Consider the following 11465-nt stretch of genomic DNA (forward strand, 5'->3'; position numbering starts at 1 on the left):
GGGTGGGGGAGGGGCGGCGGGACACGCTCCGCTCAGCGCGCTGAAGATCCGCAGCGGCACTTTCGCCACTCATAACAAAATCCATCCCCTTCCTCTATCCGTTCCCTCTCGCCCTCTTTGTCCCTTCTGGAGCAATAAAGGAGATCGGCGCGGCTGGAGAAGGTGAAGAGAGGGGGGGTGAAAAGCAGCAGGGATGGGAGGAATCTGCGGCCGCGGATCAGTAAATAGCTGTGCCCAGCGGCGGCCGGGACAAGATGGCGGCGTTAAGCAAGCAGTGAGTGCGGGCCGTAGCGGGGCGGTGGGGGCTGAGGGGTCAAACTGTGCTTGTTAAAAGCACACAGTGACACATGGAGGCGGTGGGGGCGGCTTTGTGGTGCTCAGGGGGACGGTGTCACTCCAAACAAGCAGAATTACCTCAGGGTTTGAGCAGGAACCGCCGTGATCCCGGTGCGGCCCAACCGGCACCTCAGCTGGGCCGCACAGGGACAACCTCAGAGGGATCCGCTCTGGGCTGAGCGATGTGATGGAGGTTGGATCCAGGGCCTGGTTGTGTCCTCACTGCAGCCCTTCAATACCTGAAGGGAACCTATAACCAGGAGGGGAGTAAACTCTTGGAAAGGGCTGACAATAGCAGGACACGGGGAAATGGTTTTAAGTTAAAAGAGGGAAGATTTAGGTTGGATGTTAGGGGGAAGTGCTTCACTAGGAGAGTGGTGAGGCCCTGGAACAGGCTGCCCAGGGATGTTGTGGATGCCCCGTCCTTGGAGGTGTTCAAGGCCAGGTTGGACGGGGCCCTGGGCAACCTGATCTAGTAAAGGTGTATGTTTGGTGGCCCTGCCAGGCAGGGGGTTGGAACTACATGATCCTTGAGGTCCCTTCCAACCCAGGTCATTCTGTGATTCTGTGTGCCCTGTGATGTCAGTTGGATACAAGTTCTGGTTGTTTGACTGTGATGTCACTTGGATACAGGTCCTGGTTGTGTGCCCTGTGATGGAGGTTGGATGCAGGTTGTGGCTGTTTGCTCCAGCTTCTCCTGTAACTTGGTAGCATCTATTGCTGTCCAAAAGAGTGGCTGGCAAGTGTATGTACAGAGCAGTGTGTAGGTCAGACCTCTGCGAGTTAAAGAGCAATTGTTTCTTCCTTCTCTGAGGAGGGAAGGAAGAAAAATCATTTAGGGAAGGTATTTGTGGCTGAATTGAGGAAGATGGATGGTTTTATCCGTAAGCTTTGTGTGGAAAAAGGTGATGGTGGCAGTGAGAGAAGCAGGTAGGTGTATGGGGAGGCTGTGTGCTGCCATCAGCACTGCCCAGAGCTGTGTGCTGTACATTACAGTGCTGCTCATCCTCTGTTTCTAGAGTTGTGAATAGGGACCTGCTGTTTGTACATAATATGAAAGATAACTGTGTGTTTTTCCCCTAGGTATGGGCTTATTATGCCCAAGAAGCTGCAGCAGAAGAATCTGGCTTCCAGCAAGCTCTCAGTGTTTGCAGATGACTCTGATGATGAGGTCAGTTCAGCAGTTTTGATACTTGCACCGTGTTCTGTAGGTGATTTGCTTATAACCCTGTTGCACGCATCTGCTGATGGCTGTTGTACTGAGGGCCAACCATTTGGGCACGGGTGATTTGTAATCCTCCAAGCACTCCATCCTGCTAATAGGAGATCACACTATGTACAGGATTTCAGTGATCACACACCTTATCAGTGCTTGATGGCATATGACTCTATTGTTATATTTCATATATTTCTTCTATATTGCCTTTATTTATTGTTGTTAAGGTGTTACATTGAAAATATTTTCTACTTGTTCCAGTAGAGGGGGCTGCACTCCAAAAATTACACTTCAGGATGGACTATTGCATGGAGTGCACCCGAGAACTGGCTCAGCATTTAGGCTGGTTTGGGTGCTTACAGATACCTGTGTTCGAAATAGAAGTTCTGAAGAATTTAAAGGCAGTGGCTTTGTAGTCTGTGGGTAAAGGGTAGGAACTCAGAGCTGTGGAGGTGATCTGTCTCTACATGGAGAAGTGCTGAGGTTGCAACCTCTTTTTCTGTTTCTGGAGATGAGGTTGCAGTTTACTGATTAGAATCAATCAGAACTCGTCTGTGATAGCTTAATCATCATGTCATTACGTGCGTGTTGTACCTTTTTTTACCCAAAGCCCAGAAAACATAGTTTTGATTGCGTAGCTGCAAAGAACAATGCTAATTAAGCATCAAATAATATTTGTCGGTTGCTAGTTCCTATAACCAAACATTTTAAATGTATTTTAATGGACTGGTCACTCTTATGTTTTGTGACAGTAAGCCCAAATCTAAGAATTGCCAACTTCTGAGAGAGGCTGAATCCCATTTGCTGCTGCTGAAGGCACTGGAGCTGCCTTTGTACAATGCATGAGAGGGCTGAGGGCTTCCTAGTGATACTCAGTCAGCCTCAAATGTGAAACTGCAGCTTCTATGAAATGCAGAGGATGTGAACATGTCTGACATGCCATCTCCCACCTCACACAGCTGCATCCCCAGCGCCGTGTGGAGGTGTCCTTCTGCTTCAGCTCATAGCTGGCAGAGAGACATCCCTTTGAACGCAGCTGATAGAGATGATAGGATCCGCTGCTCTCTGGGGCAGCAGCACTTTCCTTTCCTGTGGCAGTTTGGGATTTGGTGTCTTTCTCTACATCCAGGAATGGACTCTGTGTTTTCCAGAGCCCAGAACAAGCTTCAGTTGATCAGTTGTCATTAGAGCTCAAATGGTAGAGCTGGAAACCCTCCTGGCTTGGGGGGGGTGGGGATGGACAGACTTGTTTTATTTTTCCACTTCTTTATTTTCTCTTTTTAATGTCTAAACACAGTAGTAAAACAATGAATGATAACAATTCTAATAGTAATAGTAACGATGGATGATGCTACCAGCTAACTTGTACTTAGCAGAGCAAGTATTATTCCTGTCAGGAAAGCTGACACTCGCTACCAGAGCCTGTTATAGAGACTCTTAGAAGTTGTCATGTGCGTCGGTGTGGTACATCCCAGCAAAATGTAATAATCTCATAAACTGCCTTTATCAACCAAGGATCGTTTTTAAAAAAAGCAAAATTACTTTATTAGTTCCATAATAATTTCAGAGCTTTCGAGATAAGGAGCTGCGTTTGGGAGGGGTTTCATTTCCTGTCTGCTTGCTTATCGCTCACAACTACATCTCAAATGTCTGCAGATTATGTATTTTTAACTGAACTCTAATATAAAGTTTGTGCTGGGAAATCTGCACACCTGGCTCAGGCTCTGATTATATGTGAGATACCAAACTTTTGCCTCCTTCTTTTCTTAATGCTACTATGTGTGTTTTATTAAGGAGTTTGAAATGGGACTGCAGCAAAGTACATTAATGGGCCGTTAGTCAGCAATGAAGGTGTTTCTTGGGTTAGTTCATAGCAAGCAGAACATCTTGGATGGAAATCTTGTTGAGATGTTTTTCATCAGTATTGAATGGGACAACCAAAGCAGGTCGTTGTAGTTCTTCCTGGCTGCCATAGTTCTGAGTTACCTGCTTTCATAAGGAGGGCTTGTTCCTGTCTTTAGATATAGAGGGAAGGTTGTCATCCTGCAGAGAGCTTTTAGTAGAGAATAGGCGTTGCATGAGCAAAATGAGATGTGAGAAATGAGCTTTCACTTTGCTTTATTGCTACCTGTGATATATTCATTTTCTCCACAAATATTACCTCCTTATTCACACGATGTGTTCTCAAGAAGCAGTGCGTCCCTTTTGCTCTGCCTTCTGTTCTACATTTACCATTTGGTTGGGAATATCCCTGTAAAGTGAGATTCATTTTACAGCATTAAAATGTCTGAATTGAACCAGAATTACCTGCACCATACTGAGCAACCTTCAGAACTGATCTATTGCTTTGGGATGACAGTATAGATAAAAACCAGAATGCACACAGACCACAGTGGGTGCTCAGTGCATTTGTTTTAGTGACCCTCCAAAAGAAAAGAGGAGCAGTGGAGCAAAGATAAGGAAAGAAACTGGAACTGAAAAGAAAATGGTGATGGGTTGTAGACCTGTTTTTGGTTTTGCTTACAGTTCCTTTCAAAACAAACCCCAAAAACACAATGTCTGAACAAAAAGAGCACTGAGCAGTGGTGAGGACTGGGGTTCATGCAATACAAGGAGCAAACAGACTGAGGGGCTCTGGCAGAGATCTCTGAGGAAATGGAAGTGGAGAAATAAGTGTGGAGGAAGCATGGAAGAGCAGAAATGATTCAGAGAAAGTAAAGCAGTTCTGCTGTTTCTCCTAATATGAGCAGCAGAATGTATTATGGGATGAACGAGCGACTGGTTTCATTGAAACAAAAGGAAGTTGTTGTTTTTGTCCGGATAGTGTGTGATGCAGTTGTGGAAGCTGTGGCCAAAACTATAAGTGGGCCCAGAAATGGATTAGTCAAGTGAAGGGATGCTCATGGTGCCCAGCAGTGGTCCAGGTGGGTTGCTGGAAGCTGGGAGCGTGTGCCAAGGAGAGTTAGTGCTGTATGGGCTTGTTTTTCATGTTCTTTTCTCTTTAAGAACTGGGAGAGAACAGTGAAAGTGCTCATAGACCCTTTGTTTTATTTCTTTATTTGTGGTCTTTTTGTTCACATCAAAGCTTTCTGCCCTGGCCTTGTAGGGATGCTGGACTCTCGAGTCCCGTTTTGAAGTTTGTTTGCATGGTTTCTATGTGCTTTTACAGGAGAGGGTTAAAGTATCTTTTCCTTCCAGCAGATATTAAAACTACAAGCTTTGTGCTTTGGAAGAATAGCTTGAGTGCACTACGAGTACGAGACAGATTGCTGAGCTTACGGGCCTTTAATAAATGGGCAGTTGATAAGTAAAAACAATACAAAAGAACAGGAAGTTCTCATCTGTCAGAGCTCAGGGCACAACAGGAAATTGTCAGCCATAAACCTTTAGGGAAGGTGTTTGTTTGTTGTAAACTTGCTGCCATTCTAAGCAAACATATCGCAGGTGGGCTTCCTTATGAGTGTGTGTGCAATAATGAGACTGTATATTACTGCTGTTTGTTTCATCTTTGCAGATCAACACATTTATCTCAGGGGGGCAGACAGGGAAAACATTCTATGCAGTGTTTCAGATGTTTTGGGGATGCAGCGTGTTCTGTAAATACAGCTGTAGTGTCTGTTGTCTTGTGTGGAGTCTGTGCTTTCTGTTCTCCGTGTGCAGAGACTCCATAGGGCTCAGTACCATTATGGAAAGCCAGTGTGAGCATCTCAGAACTGTTGGTGAGGGGGGTTGGAGCTGGGTGAGCATCAAGGTCCCACCTGCCCCAAACTGTTCATGGCAGAGAGAACAAGGCCTATCATTTATGGTGAATGTGCTTAATAAACAGCACTATCTGCTGGTTGAAGAAAGAGATGTGTGCTCTAGTTCAACACTGATTAGGAGACAAAACTAAAACTCATCCTATCAGCTCTTTGGTTCTTGCTCTGAACACTGTTCTCATCCTGCTGTCAGTAAGAATTCCTGCTCAGCTCTGTTCCTTCTCTGAACCAATATGTACAAGTGTGTTGTGAGCAGCACTGAACTGTGCCTCAGATTGTTGGAGATACAGTAATAAAATCACTGAGAAGATTTATCCTCCCTAATAGAAAGATGCTACTTATGTAGCTGTTAGTTACAGCAGCAGAAAAATCACCTGAACTGCGTCAATGTGATTAATTTTATTTCTGCAATCTTTCCTCCTTGCAGCCATCTGTTGGTGAAAGTCTTCAGAAAGAGGCACTGAAGAAACAGGCAATGAAGCAGGTGAGGTGAAGGATCTTTGTGCCTGTGGCAAGCGGGGAAATTACTGCCTTTAATTTCATGCTTTGTTCTTGTGTCAGTTCCCACCTCACATTTTCTGTTTTGTTTTGTCTTGGTTTAGACAAAATTGGAAATCCAGAAGGCTTTGTCAGAAGATGCTACAGTTTATGAGTATGACAGTATCTATGATGAAATGCAGCAGCAGAAGAAGGAAAGTAGCGCCAAGCTGTTATCGGGGAGAGACGAGAAAAAGGTCAGTGCTTGAAAATGTGTTCTGTCTGTCCTAGCTCTGTCTTATCTGTGCTTGGAGTAACTTTAACTGCTTAACTTCTAAGCTTTACCAAATGGGTTCTGTAATGGGGCATATGAGTTTTGTGCTCAAATGCTGTTACCTAAGGTAGTAATGTGCAGCAACTGTGGTAGAATTCAGTTAACCAGATACTTCAGAGTCTTGATCTAGTGGTACTCTGGAAGCAGGATGTAAGTTTCCCACCTCACGATGTATGGCATATCTTTCTGTATTTTTAATCCCCCTAAAAGGGAATTACAGTTTATATAAGATTGTTGTTAGCGTAAGAGTGTGTTAGACTTGTTTCTGTTACTTTTTTTTCCCCTTTCAACATCTCCAGCAATCCCAATTTGTGTTTTCTTAGCCACCTTAATTATCTCTCGGTGTTACACCTTTTATTCCTTTCTCTTTTAGCCGAGATACATCCACAATATCCTTAAAGCAGCTGAGATTAGGAAGAAGGAACAAGAAAAAAGAATGGAAAGGAAAATTCAGAAAGAGCGTGAAATGGAGGGAGGAGAATTTGCTGACAAAGAAGCTTTTGTGACTTCAGCCTATAAGAAGAAGCTGCAGGAGAGAGCTGAGGAGGAGGAAAGAGAAAAAAGAGAGGCGGCTCTGGAGGGTGAGACTAACACTGACCCAGCTGAATTCCACTTAGAAGGAGTATGACCTTGTAATGACACACAGTACTGTCATCCAGTCTTTCTCTGAGCCTTGATATGGTTTAAATATCAAAAAGGAGAAGATAGCAGGTACAGAATTGGGGCCCACTTTCCATCTGTTATTTTCCCTTGTCCAGGTTATTGAAGGAACATGGGAGGCTCCTCCGTTTGTGTGTCAGCACTGTTGGGGTTTTAATTTTTGAGAAAGGGTCAGTTGTTGAAGGAAGACTTGTAATAGCCTGGGGTACAGTGATGCTCACACTCCCTAACTTCACATAGTACATAGGATCTCATAAATAGGCATTGAAATAGGACTAAAAATAGGTAGTAGAATAACAAACAAGGTAAAATTGATCAAGGTGTAGCCTCTGGCATTTTCAGCATCTAGAATAAGATAGTCCAGGTTGGAATGGATTTCTGAAGGCCATCTGTCTCAGTCTGCTGCTTAAATGCTGACCTACATTGTGGTCAGATCAGCTTGCTCAGAGCTTGTTCCACTCCAGGCTAAAAACCTCTGGGGATGGAGATTGCATAGATTGCATTCTTGTTGCTGTCTTTACCAGCTGTGAGTTGTGTCTCTTGAGTAGTTTTGGCACAGTAAATCTAGCCTTGCTTTTTTTCCCTTAGCATACCTGGATGTGACCAAACAGAAGGATCTCAGCGGGTTTTACAGACATCTCTTAAACCAGAGGGTAGGGGAAGAAGAGGTGCCAAAATGCAGCTTCCGTGAAGCCAGGTATGATGCGGTTCGGAAAAGTTTTAGGTATCAAACAGCTTCTGCATGGATGTGGTTCCATGCTTATGGAAATATTGCAAGAAGCAGACAAGGAATGCTATAAAACACTGATTGGGGTAAAGTGATTGGTTGGTACAGATGCTTAATTGAATGATTTGGAAAATGTCCAGTGATCATCAGTTGTTTAAATTGTAAGACAAAAAACCATGGAGGATAGGAATACAGTTAAAAAGTGTCAGAAGACTGTCATGCTTGTAATAGTTCGTATTATTCTAACCTGTATTTACTTTGGTTTGCATAATATTTTGCAATCTGCATGAAATTGCCTGTGTTGAATCACGAGGAAGGAAAAAGGTAACATAATGGGCAGTGAGAAGCAAGTCAAAGAAAGATGATTTTGGTATTAACTTCCTGAAATAAAACATGTAACTATGACTTTATATTCATCCCACATTTTTAGGTTCATGAAAACAACAAATTCAGTGTTAATGCTGTGATAAAAGGAAATGAATCAAATAAACTCTGGAAGTTCAGATGGAGTACTTTAAGATCTTAATATATACACAGTCCAAGGCAAAGTAATGAGGTGAAGCTGAGTTATTTATTTAGTTGAGATGGTGAAATCCTGTCCTGTAGATAAATATGTTGGAGTGGGTATATGTTCATTATATGCAACAAGTGATCATTTGTAATGGTTAATTCAGGTGAAAATTCACTTGGGATAGTCCTCAGACCTCAGTCTCAATGAGTAAGTGTTTGCTATTGCAAAGAAAATGCAGCTTTCATCAAAAGATGTATTAAATCTGAGAGTGGATTATTAGAAAGAAAATCCTTACATTAAGGATGTGCTCACAGTGAAGTTATTCTGCTGTCTGGAATAAGGGAGTTGTAGATTATTTGCTATAAGGATATGCCACGCATTGGAAATAATAGGAAAAAGTAATGTAATCGAACTACGAAATAAGAGCTTCAGGGTATATTTAAATATTACTCTTTCTTATGTTGGTACTGGGAAAGCACATCTGGACTTTCACATCTCAGAACTTGCAGCACTTGTCAAAGGTGGATCACTTCAGGGACTGGTCATTTTTAGTGTCTGAAAGTGAAGTAAATTAATCCTGTTATTGTCTGTAGACTTCAAAGCACACATCAAATATTTGGTCTAACTAAGTGGTGTGCCGATCCATACCAGTTTACCACAGAGCATTATTACAGCTGTATGGTTAGGAGAGCTTGTATGGAATGGAACAGGTATTTCCTTACCAGTCAGGAGAGAGTGACAGAGCACAGCCTTTTCTGCCTAGTGCCCAAATTTGTCCTTCATGGATCATCTTTTTGATTTACAAATCTGCGAGCTGTTAAAAAGCACTCAGTTTTGTTTAGCCACAAGGACGAGATCTTCAGAGCTACTGGATTAAAAATCTACTCATGGAAGCCTCTATCAGTGAAACATCCAACCTACTTATTCTTTGAATGATTATCTGACACGAATAGGGGAAAAAAAATACAGAGGAAAAAATGTGTTTCTTGCCAGAAAGCTCATACAAGAATGCAAATCTTCTGTTTTCTAGATAGAGACTGCAGATACATAACCATACTCATCTTTTAGATAAATCCATCAACTTGCATTCACCAATGAACTAGTTGCAGGTCTTTATGCTAGATTCCTGGAACCTGAGCACCAGCTAGATTTGCTTCCATAGACTTTGCAGCTGCATCTTTTGTTTACAGTCCTCCTGAAGTCCTGATCAGCCTATAGAGAAGTCTGAGCAATTTCAGGTTGTGTAATGTTTTCTTTTTTCCTCTTTTTTTAACATAAAAAAACAATGTAGGATAAAGGAAGAAAAATCTGACAGTTGTGATGAATCCAGCCGAAAGAACAAAGGCCCGTACGAAAGACAAAGACTCAAACCTTCTGCTAAGGAAGAAGATAATCCAGATGCTGATACTGACTTAGAGGAAAGTGATAGCAATGATGAGAAGAGACATAAGTCTGTTAAAGTAAGTTCGAAAAAGAAGAAAAGGAGAGCCTCCTCTGGGAGCAGTGAGGAGGAGACTAAACGTCACAAGAGCCAGAGGCATTCCAGGTCACCGAGTTCATCCAGTGTGGAGGAAGAGCTGCGCACTAAAGACCAGACAAATCATCTTACAAAGAAGGGAGAGAGCAGACCGAGCAGAAGGGGTTATGATGAGCAATACAGGGAAAAAGACTATCAGAGAAGTAGGACCCATGAAAGGGATCACCAGAGGGAGAAGGAAGAGCGACACAGACATGGAGATCACAGTGGTAAAGATTATTACAGAAGAAGGGATGAGCAAGATGCTAAAAAGGAGAAGGAAAGAAAAGAGAGGGAGGGGCATGGTAGAGAATGGAAGAAGGCAAAGGAGAGAGAGGAGAAGTACTCAGAAAAGGAACGAGAAAAAGAAAGAACAAGAAGTGGTAAAGATAGATCCAGTGACAGAGAGAAGGAGAGAGGAGAGAAATTCAGAGAGAAGGAAGAACACTCAAAGGAGAGGAGAGAGAAAGGTAGTAGTGGGGAAAAGTACAGGGACAGGAGGGAAAGCAGTCCTGCAGCTATAGAAAAAGATGACTCTGATCTGGAAAAGGAGAGAAAGGGAAGAGACAGAGAGGTGGATGAGAAGAAAAGCTCCAGCTCTGGGAATTTGTCTGAGCGGAAACGTAAGGATGGAGAAGGGGAAAAAGAGGAGAAAGAACAGACACAAAAACCACCTGAGAGCATGAGCAAATTTGCCAAACGGAGCAATGAAGAGACTGTCATGTCAGCAAGGGACCGCTATTTGGCAAGGCAGATGGCACGTGTGGGTGCTAAATCTTACATTGAGAAAGAAGAAGATTAATGGTGCTGTAGTGGACAAAAACTCTTGGTTTCCCAACCAAGAGGAAAATCCACTGCTTCATGGACTCTTGTACAGAAGAGTATCCTAGCTATTTATTTTTAGGTTTCATAAAATACGTTTTCTGTGCTACAGTAGAACATCTTTTGAAATGGATTAATGGATCACTTGATGCACACCCTCCATCAGTTTGTGCAGTCAAAGTATTAAATTTGTCTAAATCAGCCCAGCTTTGTCTTCAGTATTTTTCATCTGAAGATTCTGGGGAGTTATGGGAACGTTGAACATGTTGAACAGCCTAAGGTGAGAATACTTCCCATAGGCAGCTCCTATTCTCAGCAGATGGAGTAGAATGAACTCCTAAGCTCTTGATGCTTTGAGAGTCTCAGCCCATACCTGGAGTTATCAGTGCCCAACAATGCTCATAAAAATCAGAAACACCTGCAAAAGAAGGGAAAATGGCAACAGGACAGCCTGGATAACAATCAAGGGTATCCCTATGTAATATGGTGTTTTGTAAGCTCATGCATATTGACATATGGATTTTGTATATATGTTTGGGTTTGGTTTTAGGGACCTGATGTACAGAAATAAAGTGTAAGGTACTTGTCCAATGTGTGGGTCATTTTTAATGCTATTATATCGGTAATGTCGTCCTTTTTTTTGCATGTGAAATAAGGCATTTCAGTCCTTTGTATGTATTACATTCATGTCTTCTTGTTCTGCTGGAGGTAGTATTTTAGGTGTGTCAGTCTGTTCATCCATAAGCAAGAAGTTATCCCTGCACTATAACTTGCTAAGTAGGATGTCTGACAACAGTCATATTTTTAGGTTGTGTTCTCAGTGCTTTTGACAATGTTCTTTCCTGCTTTTTTTTTCTGATGTTCATTTATGTACTGGAAATACTAAATCATGAACCAGTGATGGAGCACCTGGTGGGAAGGCAAGGCCAACCGAGGGGAGCTCAGGTGCAAGCAGTTCACCTGAGTGACCAGGAAGGGGTGAAGCCAGGATCTATCCCTTCCCAGTCCTCATTTAAGGGCTGGCAGTGGAGGTGGGGGTATCTCTTGTTGGAGATCCCTGCCTACCTGAGGCCTTCCAAAGGTAAGCAGCTCTTTTCCTTCATTTCTG

General features: G+C 42.9%; 1 protein-coding gene across 2 annotated transcripts; it reads left to right on the plus strand.

Moving 5' to 3' along the window:
- Nucleotides 1-29: 29 nt before the first annotated feature.
- Nucleotides 30-10948, plus strand: NSRP1 (nuclear speckle splicing regulatory protein 1). Of its 2 annotated transcripts, none has more exons than XM_015880782.1 (7): nucleotides 30-274; nucleotides 1420-1507; nucleotides 5738-5794; nucleotides 5913-6044; nucleotides 6495-6702; nucleotides 7370-7478; nucleotides 9311-10948. In XM_015880782.1, the coding sequence occupies exons 1-7, from the start codon at nucleotides 255-257 to the stop codon at nucleotides 10335-10337; spliced, it is 1641 nt and encodes a 546-aa protein (XP_015736268.1). In that variant the 5' UTR covers nucleotides 30-254; the 3' UTR covers nucleotides 10338-10948. The 2 variants fall into 2 exon arrangements, with proteins under 2 accessions (XP_015736268.1, XP_015736267.1); XM_015880781.2 differs by lacking the exon at nucleotides 30-274 and adding an exon at nucleotides 1011-1266.
- Nucleotides 10949-11465: the final 517 nt, after the last annotated feature.

Source organism: Coturnix japonica, chromosome 19 (genome assembly GCF_001577835.2).
Source record: "Coturnix japonica isolate 7356 chromosome 19, Coturnix japonica 2.1, whole genome shotgun sequence".
Lineage (NCBI taxonomy): Eukaryota > Metazoa > Chordata > Aves > Galliformes > Phasianidae > Coturnix > Coturnix japonica.

Coding starts and splice junctions, on each gene's coding strand:
- NSRP1 (XM_015880781.2), top strand. CDS start 1,205: ATGGATGGTTTTATCCGTAAGCTTTGTGTGGAAAAAGGTGATGGTGGC. Junction 1,267..1,419: donor GGTGGCAGTGAGAGAAGCAG/GTAGGTGTATGG, acceptor TTTTTCCCCTAG/GTATGGGCTTATTATGCCCA. Junction 6,703..7,369: donor AAGAGAGGCGGCTCTGGAGG/GTGAGACTAACA, acceptor TTTTTCCCTTAG/CATACCTGGATGTGACCAAA.